This window comes from Epinephelus lanceolatus, chromosome 15 (assembly GCF_041903045.1).
Source record: "Epinephelus lanceolatus isolate andai-2023 chromosome 15, ASM4190304v1, whole genome shotgun sequence".
Lineage (NCBI taxonomy): Eukaryota > Metazoa > Chordata > Actinopteri > Perciformes > Serranidae > Epinephelus > Epinephelus lanceolatus.
Genome location: NC_135748.1, coordinates 20,631,041 through 20,650,075, shown reverse-complemented (window position 1 = coordinate 20,650,075; position 19,035 = coordinate 20,631,041). Strand labels below are relative to the sequence as shown.

Here is a 19,035-nt window from a genome sequence, read left to right as displayed (position 1 = left end):
CTGTGTGTATTAAATATACAGTAGCAGGCTTTAATATGTTACCAGAAGTTCTGTAGCAAAGAAATTTGACCTTTCCTCGGATACAGCGTCTCCATGGCAACAACACTACACAAACATTCAGCGGGTCACACAGAAGCTGGACACCTCTCCTGTTAGCCACATTGGTGAAATCCCAGACACATCTAGGCCTACCTGTGCTAGTTTTCTATAGTTTTAGTATTTTAACAGTAGCAGTGATGCCGAAGAAGAAGGTCACCAAAGTAAAGAGGGCGAAAGCAGGGTAAGATGCACGTGCATTTGTACACTTTTTATTGCGTTGACGCACAAACCTGCAGCTCAAACTACTTTCTTTTGTCACAGGGTAGGCAAGAAAGACGGCAAACAGGACTCAAAGGCGGAGAAAGAGTCTGATATCGAGAAAGCCAAAGCCAACGCTGCCCTGTGGGAGCTGAGGTTAAAGGCCTCCGAGCAGTCGCTCAGCGAATACCGCGAGGCTTCCCGCAAGTTGGCACGCGCTAACCAAGAGCTCACCGACCACCTGTACCGCGCGGAGAAGGACTCCATCGATATAACTGGTTTCCTGAAGAGAGAAAATGCAGCTAAAGAGGAGAAGGTCGTGCAGACACTTTAGTTTTACATGTGTAGCTAAATGAACACAATGTAAAATGAATAATTAACTCAACAAAGGTATTTTAACAGATCAATATGCTGCAGAGGAGCCTCAAAAGTCAGGACGCACGTGCACGTGAGGAGCAAAAGAAACTGGTGAGTTCATTTCAAAACACAGCAACAAGAAAAGAAATGCAACTTGAGCTTTTTTGGCTCACAAAACATGCTCAGTGTTCATAGTAGAGTTACTGTGATTTACTGATGTACAACTTAAACCCGTAGCATCTAAAAAATGTGCTGCACTGCGTCTTAACAGCTGTCCTGTGTGTAATTATGTTGACGTTTATTATGTAAGAAAACAACAACCAAACAAAGCGGCCATAAAACAAAAAAACAAACCCTCACATTCCGAGTTACATGGTCTAATGCTATTTTGATCTGTGTTAGTGGCCACAGAAAAATTAAAAGTGCTTGCTTGGGAAAAGGCAGTCACACTGCTGGTCTTGATGTGTTAACCATACCTCACATGTCACACAGATCCTTACTCTAAAATGCCAGTTTAAGTTACATAACACACACCAAACAAGCCCATTTGGCTCCTTTTATCCTCACTGACCTCTGCTGCTTGTAGTTAAGATCAAGCGATCAAACTGACATGACAAAATTCGAGTGGCTTTACTAGACAAAAAAAGGTACAAAAAAGCTTTTGCCAGCAGCTGTTTTCCATCTCCCAGCTCTTACTTCATGCTGGTAAAATGGAGTCCAAAAAGCTTTTGGGGAGGGAAGAAAGAGGCCTGGTCTGGACCAACTTGAAACATCCCTATTTTAGACGTAGAACTGTCATATATGTCCAGTTAGGGGAAAAGGATACTATCATGTGGTCGACTCTAAACACATACTATTTATGACCCATTTCTGATTATGAGATGACAAAATGGCTCATCTAGAAAATTGCCTTAGCTAGGGCTACAACTGACAATTATTTTCACTGTCAATAAATTGTTTGGACTACAAAAATGTCAGAAAATGGGGGAAAATGTCGATCAGTGTTTCTCAAAGCCCAAGATGATGTCCTCAAATGTCGTATGTTGTCCATAACCCACAGATATTCAGTTTACTGTCATAGAGGAGTAAAGAACTAGAGAATAATCACATTTAAGAAGCTGCAACTGAAGAATTTGGACTTTTTTCCCCTTAAAAATGACTCAAACCCAAATGAGTCGACAATTAATTTAATAGTTGAGAACTAACTGATTGTGGCTCCATGTTACTGCGCCCAACCAGGCCCCAGGATTACAGGGACGTGCAAACCCCTCCACCATGTTAAGGTGATGATTCTGGTACGAGGCCCCTCGGCAGACCCAGAACATGCTGGAGGGATTACATATCTCATCTGGCAGTTTTAAGATGAGCACCCAAAATAAGTGTCACCAATTCAGTCTCTGACCAAATACTCCTGAGCTATGGCATGGATTAACAGACAGAGAAGTGTGTTTGCAAAATGATGTCACAGTGAAGTTGACCTTTGACCTTTTGGATATAAAATGTCACTTCATCATTTTATCTTATTGGACATTTGTGTGAACATTTGTCATAACTAGTGTATGAATTCTTAAGCTGTGGCCACAAGCGTGTTTTGCGAGGTCACACTGACCTTTGACCACCAAAATCGGATCAGTTCATCCTTGAGTCCAAGTGGACGTTTGTGCCAAATTTGAGGAAATTCCCTCGAAGTGCTTCTGAGAATGGGACAACCCAAAAACAAACAGTGTCAACAAACGCCTCAGGCCAGGGCTGTCACTGGGGCAGACACTTAAAAATGGACTCAGCCACAATAATTTTTGTTCTTGAAACATAACGCCGCCACATCAAACCTCCTCACAGGTTATCTGTATGCTGACTACAAAGCCTAATTCTACACATGATCCTTGATGATGAAGATACAGAAAAATAGAAATGCATTGAAAAAGAGCATATTGTCAGTATTTTTGAGACCACCCAAAAGTTTACAAATCATGTTTTTGTAGGTGGCTTCAGTCCACCTGCGACCCTGTCTAGGATAAGTGGTTACATATAATGAATAGATGGATGTCTTGTCTTATTAAGAGGAGCCAAGCTCCCTCTGGCTTCCCTGAAATTCACACTGTGGGATATTTTCTGGGAAGTGGATCATTTCACACTGGGTGAAAATTGCATATGATGCAAACCAACTTGTATAAAGACTGGTGCCCTGATTTGATGGAGATGAACATATACAGAGTTATGTGAAGAATAACGATTAGGCCTAAAGTTGTAATCAGATGCTCGATAACCTCTCATTTAGTCGTCATGTACATGTTTGTGGGTGCGTGTTTTGCTAGTCTCTCATGACTTTGGTCATTTTGTCACATTTTTGCTCAGACTGGCTTTTCCACAGTAGCATCTTGAGGTATTTAGCCTGACTGATCTGTGCTGAAGTTGGTTTGCAACAGAGTATGGCCTGTGTGAACTTTGGTATGAAAATCTTCTTCCCTGACTGATACAAGCTGCACTTATGGGAACTTTGCAGAATCTGTAGTATGTAGCTGAACAGCGCATTTTTACAGTTAAGGCATGCATTTATTATACAGCATGTGTTCTTATTCTGTGTATCTACTATGGTTTGTTTCAACAGGTTGATGATTACACGATTCAAATCAATGAGATGAAGGAACTGTTCAGAAAGAAATCCAGAGATTTTAACATGATCCAGGATGGGATGAGGGAAATCGAGGCGTTTCAGAAGATGAAAGCCCAGATGGAACAAGAACTCATTGATGTAAGGGGGAGACACACAGTATTGTTTCCTACTGTCAGGATGTTAATGCAACCAGTGACCATGACCTTTTTATTTTGTAGATTAGAGAAAACATGGATGTTACCGACAAGGAGCACAGGGAAAACCTAAACAAATTGGAGTACAGATTCTTCAAAGAAAAGGTATGGTCGAGTCAAATGATCCTACTTAAATCAGTTTGGAAGATACTGACTAATAATGAGGTGAAATCACAGTAAAATAGATTTAATTTAAAAGTCAAACAGATAGTTGTGAAGACGAGACCCCCTGTTCAATATTGTCCTCGGTGGAACATCAATTGAGTTTTGCAAATTTCCCCGCAGGATCGCCTGGAGAAGGAAGCCGAGCAAACGATAACCGTGGTGGTGGAGAGGGCCCACAATGAGGCAATTGTGTGAGTGTGTTTCCGCAGTCCCTTTACAATCTAATTTTATTCTAACACTGCTCTTTGATGTCCTCAGAACGCAAAGAAAAAATAATTTACTCACACAAGAGTTTATGTATATAAATATATATATAACTAGAACTAATGTTATTTTCTCGACCACACTGGCTGGTCATGTTCAGATAGTGTACATCATTGAAGCCAATGATCACATCCTCAGCCGCCCCAGGACGAGGAGTGTGTAACGCGTGTAGGGAAGCCCATAGTTTATTACCTTTGAGGCCATAAGATGTATATTTCCCCTCCACTGTGTTTAGTTATTTTTTTACAGCTCATAAAACATCAGCATTGATACTGGTGTGGTCCTGCCGGTTTGGTCCTAGTCTTAGTAATTGATTTAATTTTGAACACAGCATGTCTTTAAAAGTCAAGTACACTGACCCAGTAATTTTATGTGTGGGAACCAAGAAACTGAGAGCAAAAAAGTGCGATATGCTCTACATCATCAGAAGTCACAGTACCACCATAACTGATTAACAAGTCTTCAAATATACAAGAAAGCATTTGTTTTATTCAACTCAGACTTACGCTCCATGCTGGTTAAAATAAGTATTAAAGGAAATCTTCACCCCCCAAATGACCATTTGTGTATCAACCCTGTGTTACTTTGAATTCATGAAAAAAATGGGTTTTTTTTCTTGCATGCCTCCGCGTTAAACGAAGAATCCAAAAACAGAGAAAATTCTGTATGAATTGAAGTCTCAAAACATGTGCTGACTCTGTCTTACATCTTGTGCGGTATAATCCATGTCTCCAGTTGTGTGATCAGTACTTGTCGAACACATGCATTTTTGCTCAAACATAATGATTTAAAACACTTAAGCATAAACATGACAGGCTCACTGCTAAGCCATGCATGAAACTGTTTATACAGAATTGTTTTAATTATTACAGTTTTAGCAAAAATGAATGTGTTCGGGAAGTACTGAGCATTCGACTGGATAAACCTGGATGATAATGCACAAGTTGTGTGAGAGGTTGTGAATGGAAGTTTTGATTTTGTTGGTAGGGTTGGTTACCGTTCATATTTGAAGTGATACTGTCACCTGGAATTCAGCACCGGTACCCAACAGTACTTTTGTTGGTACTTTACTTACTCTGTAATGACAAAAATTTGATTAATGTTGCAGTGGTGACGTAGTAGACTAAAATGTGACTCTGCTCTTTTCTAATTAAATGTAGAGCTAATCCTCAGTCTGTCTGTCTACTTGTGTGTGTGTGTGTGTGTCTGCTCATCTAGCAGTGATACTAGGCTATTAACATAATAATTTAGAAAAGGAAATAGACCAGATGTTGAAACTACTGTGGCAGATTGACGCTGCAGCAATAGTTTTGACTTACTGGGAAGCCAATGGATGTTTCCCAGCTTTGGGGCACTTCACAGCACTTCCCCTGCTTGTTAAACCTGAAGTTCTCACTCAGATGCGCCCTCAGTACCGGCATTTGGCACAGACAGATTTCATAAGAATCACTACTCCGTTGTACCGATGTATACCCTTAAAAGAACTGAGTTGGGTACCCAACCTTAGGTTAGATGCTATCCCCTACAACTTGTACAACTCACTGTGGAGGCATGCAAGTAAAACAAAGTTTTCTTCACATATTAAAGGTAACACTGGGTGAGTAATTTGAGGGGTGAATTATTCCTTTAAATGCATACAAAGATGTTTGGCATCAAATTGAGATTCATAGGGATGTGTTCATGAGCAGAGACAATCTTTTTAGAGGCCTTTTTGTTTGTCCTGTTAAATTTCAGGCAGTTGGATGATGCCTCACACTCTGTGTTCAAGGAGAACGTCCGTCTCAATGAAGCACTGAAGTTTCACATTAAGGAGGCAGAGGACCTGCAGATATTGACAAATTCATTGGTCAAGGAAAATGCCTCCCTGGCACTGGACAAGGTATGTTTGAACCAAAGGACAGCAAACAGCAGTGTTACTATTAGGCACCGGCAGTCCTTGGATAGAGACCATTCATCTTCATAAAGTCATTTTCACTCATTTCAGTTATGAACCACTTGTCAGACCTGTGCAGAATATATTTCAGGTGGTTTTTCCCTTGTGTTGTTTACTTGTGCTGACCCTGTTTATTTTGCTTGCGGTCTGACTCCTACCCCTCTCCCCCCATCTCCTGACTACTACCTAGCCTCTCAGTGGTCAGTGGTTGCGGTGAGTTTCCACTGGTGTATGGGTTCAAATTCAGTGGCTTCTCCTTCACAGGTTTCTGGCACTGGTTCTGTAAGACAAATAAATATTGGGCACATTAATCTTACCTCTGATGATGACAGTAAATGAAGGGGGTAAATCCACCATGTTGAAGCTTTGGTCACTCACTCAGCGGCACTGGCTAGCACACAAACCATTATCTGTTCCACCTCTATAGTATATTGGCACGAAAATGAAAGCATTTTTCTAAAGTTAGCTCAGTGTCATTTATTTTACTACTTTTCTCTTCTATTTGCTCACTCAGAACACGTTTGAGTTGACAGTGAAGAAAAATGCAGCTCAGATGGAGGCCCAAAATAAGGAGCTATCTAAACTGCGGGCCAAGGTAGCTTCCCTGGAGCAGGCCCTAGAGCTAAAAGCTGGAGAGCTTGACCGAGAGGAGAAGAAGGAGAAGGAGAAGACACTGGTCAGCATCCAGGCCAGCCAGGTAGAGCTGGAGAAGCTGCAGAAAGTGCTCTCCATGCGGGAGAGGGAATTGGGGCACATAAAGCGACTAGCGAAAACCATCATAGAGCAGCGCACGGAGCTGGAGCAATTCTTCCATGAGACACTGGCTCAGGTGAAGCAGGAGATCATGGCCAGCAGGCTGCAATACAAAAAGGAGGCAGTGCAGGCTTATCGCTGGAGGCTGAAGGAAGCCACAGCAGGAAAACTCAAATTCCCACCCATCCGCACATTTCATAAAAGCCCCCACAGTACCAACTCTGTCTACTCAGACATGGAGGCGGCTGCAAGGTGGTAGGTCCATTTCCCATCATTTCCATGACTTATACAGCTGTGTGTGTCTTTGTGATATTTTTAATTCATGTTTTTCAGCACCAAGACACCTGCAGCTAATTCAGTGGGCATCTCACCTTAAAGGAATACTTCACCCACAAAATGACCATTTGTGTATCAGTCACTCAACGTGTTAGATTGAATTCATGAAGAAAACATTGCTTTTCTCGCATGCCTCCATGGTGACAAGGGCGAACATTCTTCATGAATTGAAGTAAATGGGGGGCAGCCTTTACCAACAGTAAAACTATATAAAAAAACAACCCTATACAAACTCTTATACAACTCGTATAGTATAATCCAAGTCTCATTTATTCAGCCGTATGCTCAGTAATTCCCAAACACCTGTATTTTCACTAAAACCATACATTTTAAAACAATGGTGCCAAACATTTAATGCCCGGCCTGGCATGCGCACCCATTTGAACTCTGTTCAAGCAGAGCGCATATGATCATTTTCTGGGTGAAGTATTCTTTTAACACTCTTTATGGTTCAATTTAATACAGTCAATATATGTAAAAGAATGTGTACAATTCCAGGGAGTAACATACATTTTAATTTCATCCACCTGTTTTAAGGACTCATCAACCAGACAGCAAAGTTGAAATCTCAGATCTCACTTGGGAGCAGAAAGAACAAGTGCTCAGACTACTCTTTGCTAAAATGAATGGACGCAGGGAAAGGTAATAAAACCTCTGAATAACTGTGTAATGTTTGTCTCAGCAAGACTTGCTCGTTACACGTTTACCACTCAGCAACTTCATCCTAAGTAATACTCTGCAATCCATTTGTGATGCCTGAAAATGGACTGAAACTTGTGGATCAATTACGTCCCGAAGAACAAAGCACAGTGACACCAAGCAGTAATTCAGGCTGAACTTCTGGTGACTCCTCCCTCTTTTTAATGTTTTAAACAGCCATTTTCTGAGCAGAAGAGGATACCATAAAACATCAGTTAGGCTTCAACCAATTTTCTTTTCCATCCAGCTGCTTAAAAAGAATGAAGAAAGAGTCTGGGCACAATAGTAAAAATAGGCCCAGCCGCAGAGTCGTGTGCTTGGAAACAAACATCTGGTCACGTCGATTTGCTCTCAGCCTATTGGCCCCTCTTCACGTGCACCAGCAGTTTATTTTGTTTCTTTGAACGCTTGTGGTCAGGGAGCAGCTGGTAACATAATTTTCAAAAAAGCAGTGTGCAGGGGATCTGAATGTATGGGGGTATGGCAGGCAAGAGGAGATATATATTCATGTTAACAGTGGTCTGGCACCTAGTTCGGCAGAATAACACAGAACATTTGGCGACTCAGTTAGCAGCCTCCAAGTCCATGTGCATCGTGTTGACCCAGAGTAACCCCCTTTCCAAGACAGGCAGCAGGCCTGAGTGAATAGACACCAGTGTGCTAAAACATGGCTTTTCACTGTGAGGTTCTGTATGTAACTGCAACTCTGTATTTTCCTGATAGGAAAGCCAGCCAACATCTGGCTTTGTCCACCTCCTCTGAGAAGAAGAGCCTTATTGACAGCGAAGCTGCCGGGTAAGACACTAAAGGAATGTACGAGATTAAAAGTTGTACCTCATCCTTGCAATTATGAAGCCTGCGCAGATTTATTGGTCCCACATTCCATGTTTAGCTGGAAAACCTTTGGCTGTGAGAACACGAGTGCCTATGTGTGATTTATCAGACAGTTGCATTTTAGCGTTGCATAATGATGACTGTCTTCCAGAATTAGAGAGGAGCTCTCCCCGGCGACCTTCATCACCCAGGCGCCTGAGTCCGTTCTGCCCTCGAACCCAAACAGCCGGCCGGATATACACACCACATGACCTCTGTGCGGCCTCTGCATTGCACATCACACTCTGGATTGTTTGCCCCTGCTTTGTGCGCTTCCCGCAGGGTGTCAATCATGTGCATAGTAGAATGCGAGATGTTTGTTTGTGTTCATAAATATCTTACCATGGATGTATACATGGCTTGTGAATACTCTGTCATACACGAAACTTGTTTAAATTCGGTCACAACCCACTTAAAGGAGCTGTTCCCTCAAAACAAAACACAAAGTGCTGATACTAAAACATAATATACAAGATCTCTAGGCAACAGAGGTGTGGACTCGAGTCACACAACTTGGGAGTCAAAATTAACTGGAATTGGACATCAATGACTCGTGACTTCACTGGGACTTGAGCCGTTTGACTTAAAAATGCTGATACGTTCCACCAATCCAAAACATTAAAAAGTATATTCAGGGTCAGTGATAAAATGGCCTTACATCAGGTGAGGAGCTCATTATGAATCGTTTACAACTAGAAACTCAAAGTTTAGGACTTGGGACTTGCCTGTCTTGACTTGGGACCCGAGTGCAAAGATTTCTTGTGACTTGCAAAACAATGACTTGGTCCCAACTCTGCTATGCAATCATTAGATCAGTGGAATACAATGCAGTGTTCAATTTATGGGGATGAGATCCACTAAAGTGCAATTACACAAGAGTTTGAATACTGGTGTTGTATTTGATGAAATGATATTGATCCAGTAACATCTCAGCTGTACAGATCTGTTGTTAAAATCATGGTCACAGTGGTTTACATTTACAGAGTATCTATATATAAATACATCTAATATCAAGTATTTAAAAGGGGGGAGTATTATTTAATAACTTCTGTTGATGAACTATTCACATTGGACATGTTATTGTCTTGTATGTGGGAGAAGAGTGTTTTCTGGTTTATCAGACTGAACAGCAGCACTTGGAGTATTTAGCGTCCCATGGTGGGCATGGTAACTGCAGGACTTTTCAGGGTGGCGTCTTCAGCTTTCCATTGTGACGTTACAGTTTTGATCTGTGTGTAGAACTGGATGCCCTGCGGAGAACAAAATAAAAACATTTACAACTTCGACTGCTGCATCTGTGTATTTCTGCAACAATAGGACGCATTTGTTTATGTCATACTTGTTTTCCGTAGAAGTTCATGTCGCCTCTGAAGGATCCTCTTGATCCAGTGAAGGAGAACATAGGCAGGGGAACCGGGATGGGAACATTGACTCCGACCTGCAGAAAACAAGTATTTTCCCTTTCATTTCCATAAGTGCAAGCTTTGTAAAGCAATTCCCTAGGTTCCTAAATTGCTATGATGAGTAAGATGCAGCTGATGAGAGATGTGGTATATCCATGCTGTTTAAAAAACAAGCTTACATGATCTCACTAAACAAAGCTAAACCTGTGGCTTATGTATGCAGTTTTGAAAGCACAGCATGTTCTTATGACAGGGAAGAAAAACTAAATAAAACATTTTGTTATGAAGGCAATAGGGGCTTGGCATTGTTGGTTTAGAATGTTTGAAACAGCGGGAATAGGTTTGGACACACGAGGGCCTTTTGGCGAAGGTGCAGGGAGGGAAAAAAAGGAAAAGTAGATGTTTGTTGCATCGAGGTTTGGAGAGGAGTACAGCACATGGCCTGCACAGCATTCCCCGACATGTGAACAGCAAACACAGGGCATAACTAAGGCTCCACAGGCAAACAAACAGGGTAAAAGCTGGCCATATTTCCACTTTTAACGTTGAACAGGTCCCTAGGAATCCCTTTTGAGCTTAATTTAAGATTCCCCTCATCGAATTCTACCTGGAAAAATGTTTCTATGTCCTCCTGTTTTCTTTTAACGGACACATATTTGCTGTGGCTATTTGTAGCCTGGACTGGTGGGGAAGTGGAGAGAAGGGGGTTGCCGAATGTGTGTATATTAGGTTAAGGGCAAATAAGGCTATACTTGACATGGAAAATAATTGTTTTTTTAACGTGTGTGAAGGTGTCCAAACAGAAATGTGATGTTCTCCCTACTTGAGATGCTGCACAGACATGACAGAGGGATGTGAATGTCCCCTTTCTCCCAAAACAGAGGAAGACATTTGGAGGCTGCAGCCACTAACCTGGCCCACGTCCACCTCGTGAGTGTATTTGCGTGCAGTGGCGCCATTTGTGGTGAAGATAGCTGTGCCGTTGCCATAGGGGTTCCTGTTGACCAAATTGATGGCGTCATCCAGAGTTTCTGCCTCGAGAACAACCAGCACAGGCCCGAAGATCTCCTCAGTGTAGCACTTCATCTCGGGCTGGGAGAGCACAAAGGTGTCATTTTAATTTCACGTAGTAGTTAATGGTGCTCAGATGCAAATACATATGTGCATGTAAAGACGTTCAACACGTACTGTGACATTGCCGATGATGGTGGGACCCACAAAGTTGCCGTTCTCATAACCCTTGACCTTGACGTTTCGGCCATCCAGGAGCACCTTCGCTCCCTCGTCCACGCCACTCTGCACCAAGCTGCAGACTCTCTCCTTGGCCTGCGGAGAGATCAGAGGTCCCACGTCTGCACCAGGCTGGTCTCCTAGCAGGGCCCCAAAAACAACCAGCTATAAGGTTACATACAATGGCACTCACATGATGTGAGCACATTACTGGCACTGACATTCACATACGTCTTTTGCCACAAAAACGCAGAAGCTGGGACAAGGGGCACCCTGAGGCACTCCCTCAAAAATGGGTACTTATGGGTTTCCTGTGCGCTGCAGAAATGAGAGCCCGTATCTCTTTAAACAGGGATAATCATTCTCTATTTTACTCCACATCAACTTCCCTTCTCAAAAGGATTTGATTCTCTGAACCACCATTTAGTCTTGGGCCGCAGATCTGGCCACAAATTTGCAACAGGGCTGACTCAACGAGCCCTCGCTCCCAGCTGACTCCAATGTGAAGTTACAACAGGGCAAAAGGCGAGAGGTGTGGTTAGGGCGGCGTGGGTGGCCACGGCATGACTAAACCAAAGGCCCTTGAGGAAAAGGGGTTCAGGAGAGCCCGAGGTGAAGGGTGGGGTGACGGGGCGCGGTACCTGCGTTCACGCGCAGAGCCTTGGAGCGCTCCACCAGCTCCGGCAGCCAATTCCGTGCTTCGCCCACCAAGATGGCTGTGGACAAAGCCATGCAGCGCTGTCCCGCTGCCCCGAAAGCTGCCCCCACAAGCTGGTTCAGAGTGTTCTCTTTGTTGGCATCAGGCATCACCACACCATGGTTCTTGGCTCCCTGCAGTACAAGAGAAGTGGTTAGCCTTCTGCTGTTTGATCTCACCATTACAGCAGCTGGTTCGTCACAAGTGAGAACATAGTATCAGGGAGGTACATACAAACAACCTACAAGTTTTATATAGTTAATCTGTTCCACATTTTAGTGCATGTAAAAGAGACGATTGATGGATGCAAACCGATATAAACAGATGGAACATTTATAACTTGAACAGTGATGCACAGCTGCAGGCTCTGCTGTGCACCTTCTCGCATCTGTACAGCTGGCAGTGAGGAGGAGCGAGAACCTTGTGAATCTCTTGGCCAATGCTGCCACCTTCTGGACATTTACAGGAAGTGTAAGACACTTACACGTTATTAATAAAAAATAATAGTAACTTTATTTATATAGCACCTTTAAAAACAAAAGTTTACAAAGTGCTTTGACAAACAAAGCAAACGCAAGAATATCTATAGCAAGAGAGTCAAAAAAGGTAAAGTTACGCAAAACAGACAGAATGATAAGACAGAATGTTAAAAGAGATAAGAACAATAAAGGCAATAAAACTATTATTTCTAAATACTAGAAACAAACGACTAGAAGGATAAAAAGACAACATTGCATAATGACAATAGAATAACAAAGAATAAACAATTAAAAGGAATAGAATAAAATAAATAAAAAGAATAAACAAAAAGAACAAATAAAAAGAAAAAGACGACATCACATAAAGGCGAGTCTATAAAAATGGGTTTTAAGAAGAGATTTAAAAGATGTTACTGATTCTGCAAGCCTTATCTCCTCAGGCAGGTCATTCCAAAGTCGAGGGGCCCTGGTGGAAAAAGCGCGGCCGCCTCTAGATTTAAGTCTCGACTTTGGAACGGCCAGGAGGGCCCTGCCCGAGGATCTAAGGCTGCGTACTGGCTCATATGGGGTCAACATTTCTGCTATGTAACTTGGGGCCAGACCCAGACGGGCTTTATAAGTGATCAGTAAAATCTTAAAATCAATTCTAAAATGCACAGGTAGCCAATGGAGGGAAGCCAGGATTGGGGTGATGTGATGCTGTCTGTTAAAACCAGTCAGAAGCCTAGCTGCTGCGTTCTGGACCAGTTGGAGGGGGGAAAGTGATTTATGGTTTATGCCAGAGGGGAGTGAGTTACAGTAATCGAGTCTGGAGAAGATGAATGCGTGGATTATTTTTTCTAAGTCAGAATGTGGGAGCATGGGTTTGATTTTGGAGATAGTTCTTAACTGATGGAAGCAGGACTGGACAACTTTATTGATATGAGGTTGGAAGTTGAGGTCTGGATCGAATATTACTCCTAAGTTTCTGGCTGCGGATAACGGACAGGGGACCAAGGCTATTTTCCAATGGGACTGGTGGAGGTTGGCAGAGTGAACAGTATGATTTCGGATTTGGAGTTACTGAGTTGAAGAAAGTTTTGGGCCATCCAACAGTTGATATCGTTGAGACAATCTAACACAGCAGCTAGGCTTCTTGGGTCATCCAGTCTCAGCGGGAGGTATATCTGTGTATTGTCCGCATAGCAATGGAAAGACACGTTGTGGCGGCGGATGATCTGACCGAGCGGAAGCATATAAATAGAAAATAAAATTGGACCTAAAATTGAACCTTTCGGTACACCACAGGTAATCTGAGTTTTCGAGGATGTGTAATTACCTATGGTGACTGCAAAAGTTCTATCTAAAAGGTAGGAATAAAACCAGCTAAGTGCAGTGTCCTTGATGACAACCCAGGTTTCCAGACGGTCAATTAAAATGACATGATGAGAAATGTTGATTTCTCATTTTACACTCACCATGTTGGACTGAACCCTCTTGCCATTTTTAGAGCCCCTCTCGTAAATGTACTCCCCAGCTTGATTTGAGCCAACAAAGCTGATTGCTCTGATGGCCGGATGGTCACAGATGAAATTCACAGCTGTGGCAAGAAGACAGTTACAGAAATTGTATTAGCGCAGACATCCAATAATCAACCAAAGTAACTGATAATCACTGATATTTCAAATACCTTGACAAAAGACAATTTTATAAACTGTCATTTATGTAGATAGTGGCCAGTTATGAAGTAACAAAAGAGGACATTTGCTGAGTAAAGGTTAACAAATGCTAAGATGAGCTTGCTCTTGCACACCATCACTAAGTGAGTCATTTTAACATGAAATCTTGTGCTTTAACAATTTGTGATGGGCCTCATTGCTTAATTTTATTACATGCAACAACGTACTGAAGCAAAACAATGTAGACTTATACAGAAGTAATCCCTCTGAATCATCACAAATGACTCGGTAGTAGTGTGTGGCAATGTATTTTTCTGCAGAGACTCTGCCCTCTGCCTGTATTTATTTATTTATTTGTAATTATTTTCTGTGATTGGGAAATTTATGAGCGTGTACCCCACAGTGCTCAGGTGAGGTTGGGGCTTTATAAAAAGGACTGTAAGCAGCAGACATCCAAGAGAGACAGTGGCAAAAAAAGACAAATATATTGAGGTGCAACGCCAAACAAGAGTGAATCTGGGATTGGGGCGGCAGTAGCTCAGACCATAGGGACTTGGGTTGGGAAGCGGAGGGTCGCCAGTTCAAGTCCCCGTCCGGACCAAAAAATATGGAGCGTGGACTGGTAGCTGGAGAGGTGCCAGTTCACCTCCTGGGCACTGCCGAGGTGCCCCTGAGCAAGGCACCGAACCCCCCAACCGCTCGGAGCACCTGTCATGGGCAGCCCACTCTGACATCTCTCCACTTAAGTGCATGTATAGGTCCAGTTTGTTCATGTGTGTGTTCAGACCTGTGTGTAATTGACAAACTAAATTAAATTGGCTTTCACTGTCACTTTAGCTTGCAAGCATGTTTACAGGTGGTAACCAACAATCCTCAAAAGTATACCAAAGAGGTACAGATGAAAACTGATGTATTTTGTCAAGATGAAAACAATAATAAAAAAAAAAAAAAGTTTTAATAAAAATAGATTAGAAGCTTTGTTGTTTAGTGGTAGCTTAATAGGTAGCCAGTCATTAGCCTGTTTGATTTACAAAATAGATTTGTATTGATCAGTTGAATGTCAGAGGGAACAAAGGCTACAAACTACACACAAAACCAAACAATTGTATATAACCAAGGTGTCCAACTATTGATTTTAAAAAAGTCATTGTGCCACAACAGCACATGGCAGAGACAAATTTTACCATCATAAATTTTGATGCTTAATGGACAAGAACTTCACCCCCGTCACGAGAAAAGGTCAAACTCATTTGTCTACTCTGCTGGAAACTTGCAACAAGGAGGAGTCACGGTGGAGAGGAACTAAGAAACATGAAAATGGTGCTGCTTGTATGTCTGTAAAATTTTAAGTAAGGGTTGAAACACCAGCAATATGCTGAAACATCTTTCTACACAACATGGGCTTAACTGTTTTTGACACTTTTACGCACAAATGTCACTGCTTCCGTTCTGAGCACCACGTCTGTTAGCGGGGGGTAAATTTCCTGTCTTACAAACATAAGCACCATGCAGGCAGGCAAATAAACCCAAATAAAATTGAACGCTGAACAAATATTCACTCATGTCCGTACACTGTGTTCAGACTCAGAGATAATAAAAACAGTTGTGGTGATGCTGAAAACCTGTGTAGGCCTACTTTTTTCTACACAGAAAATAGATCAGGAATCAAAAGGGGAATCAATAAAGAGTATGAGTGATAAGCAGAATCAACAATGTCATTGGTGTAAATACGGCCCTATAAATTCCCTTCCTTGTTCTCTATAAATGCTGCTTTGTATCTACACTACAGATTAGATTCAAACATAAAACATAATGTTCTGACAGTGACCAGCTACATGCCACAAAGACCAACTCACCAGCGTGTTGGCCATGGATGACATTAAGCGTCCCGTCTGGCGCACCGGCATCCTGCAGCATCTTGGCCAGCAGCATGGCGCAACCTGGCACCCGCTCCGATGGCTTCAGCAGGTAGGTGTTGCCGCACACCATGCCCATGGGGAACATCCAAAGAGGGATCATGGCAGGGAAGTTGAAGGGGGCGATGCCAGCACACACCCCAAGAGGCAGGCGGTAGGTGTAGGTGTCCATGTCCTTGGTGATGGAGGGCAGGGTTTCACCCAGCATCAGAGAGGTGATGCTGCAGGCGTGCTCCACGACCTCTGCAAATAAAGACAGAAACAAAACATACAACGCAGAAGTTAATTTGTCCTTTTGTTTTGGGGTTGTCTGCAGATGTGTCAAACTATGAATTGATAGCGGTGGGAAAAAAGACAGCTGAGTCTGATGTTTTTATATCGGTCTCAAAACAGTAGTTCCCTTCCTACAATATAGGTGAAAGGTTCAAGGAACAGCGATCATCAGTGGCAATCATCATTCAAGGGCTTCATGAAGAAAGCCCTTTGTTCCGCTTTAGTATAACTCATTAACTATCCCTGCAACCACAAAGTAAAGGCCTGCATAACATGCAAACGTTTACCTATTTGTTGCACTTTGTAAAGGTGTGCGCGCACATGTGTGAGCAAGATAAACTTACGCAATCCTCTGAACACGTCCCCCTCTGCATCGGCGAGGGTCTTGCCCTGTTCCACTGTGATGGATTTGGCGAGTTCTTTCTGAAACACAAGACAAGCTTCAAGTCAGTCATTTGTTCTCAGCTTTGGATTTAATAGAATATGAACTAGAGTTTTAGTATTTCAGTATTTATTGCAAGATATGTTATCACAATAGTCAGTTTTCATTTTAAATCTCAAAAACATTGTATTGGGATAATATTATATTATGGGGCCTCTGTTGATTCCCACACTATTGGTTCATCTGTGCAGCCTTGGGTTGAAAATCTGATTGCAGATTTGTTTTTTTAATATCTTATGTGCTTTTGATACTATTGGGTATATCATTTTTTAAAGATTTTGTGGGGCTTTTTGCCTTTATTTGATGGGACAGCTGTAGTGTGGAAGGGGGAGACAGCGGGGGAATGACATGCAGCAAAGGGCTGTGGGCTGGAATTGAACCTGTGGCCGCTGCAGCAAGGACACAGTCCACGCACATGGGGCGCCTGCCCCACCAGGTGAGCTAGTGGGTGCCCCATTGAGTGTATACTTAATGGAGATAGTATCAATTCAAACACATGGTATTCAAAAAGTATCGATACTTTGACAACTTCAGTATCAAATGTAAACAGCAAACTCTAAATGAATGTGGAAAAAGTTTAAATAGCTGATTTGCAAAAAGGATACAGTTGTTTAAGTTAATAAAATCAAGTTGAACAGAACTAAATAGTAAACTTGTTTTCAGTTGCACCTTACACTTTCTGACCCTTTGACTTACAATGTTGTCCTTGATAAGCTGCTGATAGCGCAGAAAGACCTGCTGTCGAGTCAAGATGGAGGTCTCCGACCAGGAGCGAAAGGCTCTTGAGCACGAGTCCACGGCAGCCAACATCTCCTCCTGGGTGGCTTTGGGTACACGGCTGATCACCTCGTTGGTGGCCTGTAGAAAAGGAAACAAAAAGGAGCCATGAGGTTGAGTCAATTTACATCAATGCGCTAACTCTAGTTTAATCAGCAGGGGCTGTTTGAGTTCACCAAGCGTTAGGTAACAAGTGAATCCTAGCAGATGTTTAACTGAGACATGGACTCTCTTCAGTCTGCAGGTCAGAGTTTATCAGATACAAAAAAACAGGATTTCCACATTCGATCTTTCAGAAAACATTTATGATTGTATGGTTATTACTTATTATCCAAGTGTAGCTGAGGTTTCAGTAATATTTCCCCTTGACATTTAGTTATTTTGCAGTTATTTGATTTATCTTACACTGTTTTAATTCTGATGTGTCAATACTTTATGAAAGGTACAGTGAATCTGCACACTTTGTTCATCCAGACACAGGTTTTCAACAGGTGCATTCCTAAGCATTATGTAACAGGTAACAGGTTGAGCGACTCCAGAATTTTAATATGCTCTGAACCATGTCAGAGCTGCCAAATAACTGCGTAGCATCAAGAAGCCTTCCAGCTAGCAGGATATGCCTAACCTAGCTAAAAAAAAGTGCACTGTTTGGAAATCCAGCCCAGTTGGAGTACTTACAGGATTGTGAATATCCAGCCATTCAGACGTCTTGGATTCAACAAACTTCCCATCGATGAACAGCTTGGTTGTGGGCTGTGGGGGAGAGATGTGACGTTACATCTGCATTTAGTCAGCTGTCTAACTATCCATGCATGACATTTGATTTAAGTGTAATAGACTGACAATTAAGTTTACAGTGTCCTCAACTCACCACTGAGGAGGAGTAGCACATGCGGCTAACTTTAAATGGGACCTGAAAGAAAGAAAGGAATCATCAAATGCAGTAAATATTATCCATCTATCCAAAAACAACATTTGAAGCTTTGCTTTGCAGACTTTGTAAGACATTAAATGCACTAAACTAAGCTGTGTCCAGTTGCAGCCTGTAGGCCTGCAAGATTAATCAGCAACTGCAAAGTGTGGAGTCATGCAAAGGGCCTGAAGGTGACAAAGTCAAGCTGACCAGTGTGGACTGGAGAATGAGTGCAGTCCAGTGAGAAGTTTTCTCATTGTTTTAGAGTATATTAGGACACATAATAGTTGAAGTAGGTCACTGCTTCATACTATAAATCATCTCATAAAGGATGGTGTCTTATTACAAAGCCAACAGTCACATACTATATCCTATTAATATAAGAGATGTTGAGTCAATCTGTCAAAAACATAAAACACTGTGTGAAGCAGCCCAGACCTAAATTCTGTAACACATGACACATTGACTTTGTAAACAATGTGAGCTGTCAAACCTGCCTGCGCCATTTGTAACTGAGGAGAGTTTAAAACACTTTAATCTTACCTTTGCCTTCAGCACTGATCTTAATGCTGTCGTCGCCATGGTGGAAATGTTGCTGTGTACTTGATATGTACAACTCCGTAGTTGGGACGGCGACCAGCTGACGACAGCATCTAGATATCGCCCTCATAGAAATGTATTACCTGTGGGCGGGCTCTAAGGAAATCAGAGGTTTGCTATTGGCTCCATGTCCGCACACCCATGAAGAACGCAGTCTGATTG

The 19,035-nt window shown here is 42.3% G+C and overlaps 2 protein-coding genes and 1 long non-coding RNA gene across 3 annotated transcripts; 2 read left to right on the top strand and 1 right to left on the bottom strand.

Moving 5' to 3' along the window:
• Positions 1–138: 138 nt before the first annotated feature.
• Positions 139–7,595, top strand: bbof1a (basal body orientation factor 1a). Its single transcript, XM_033642752.2, has 9 exons — positions 139–280; positions 361–613; positions 700–765; positions 3,263–3,406; positions 3,487–3,567; positions 3,748–3,818; positions 5,626–5,770; positions 6,339–6,832; positions 7,451–7,595. The coding sequence occupies exons 1-9, from the start codon at positions 237–239 to the stop codon at positions 7,557–7,559; spliced, it is 1,407 nt and encodes a 468-aa protein (XP_033498643.2). The 5' UTR covers positions 139–236; the 3' UTR covers positions 7,560–7,595.
• A 735-nt stretch (positions 7,596–8,330) lies between these two features.
• On the top strand, positions 8,331–8,660 carry LOC144466961 (uncharacterized). The gene is made up of 2 exons (XR_013493352.1): positions 8,331–8,407; positions 8,598–8,660. It is a non-coding gene; the product is annotated as an uncharacterized LOC144466961 (long non-coding RNA).
• A 704-nt stretch (positions 8,661–9,364) lies between these two features.
• On the bottom strand, positions 9,365–18,969 carry aldh6a1 (aldehyde dehydrogenase 6 family, member A1). The gene is made up of 12 exons (XM_033642751.2): positions 18,817–18,969; positions 18,232–18,273; positions 18,039–18,113; positions 17,280–17,441; positions 16,486–16,564; positions 15,809–16,111; positions 13,752–13,873; positions 11,760–11,949; positions 11,077–11,258; positions 10,801–10,980; positions 9,825–9,923; positions 9,365–9,735 (listed from the first exon to the last, which is right to left on the bottom strand). The coding sequence occupies exons 1-12, from the start codon at positions 18,853–18,855 to the stop codon at positions 9,631–9,633; spliced, it is 1,578 nt and encodes a 525-aa protein (XP_033498642.2). The 5' UTR covers positions 18,856–18,969; the 3' UTR covers positions 9,365–9,630.
• Positions 18,970–19,035: the final 66 nt, after the last annotated feature.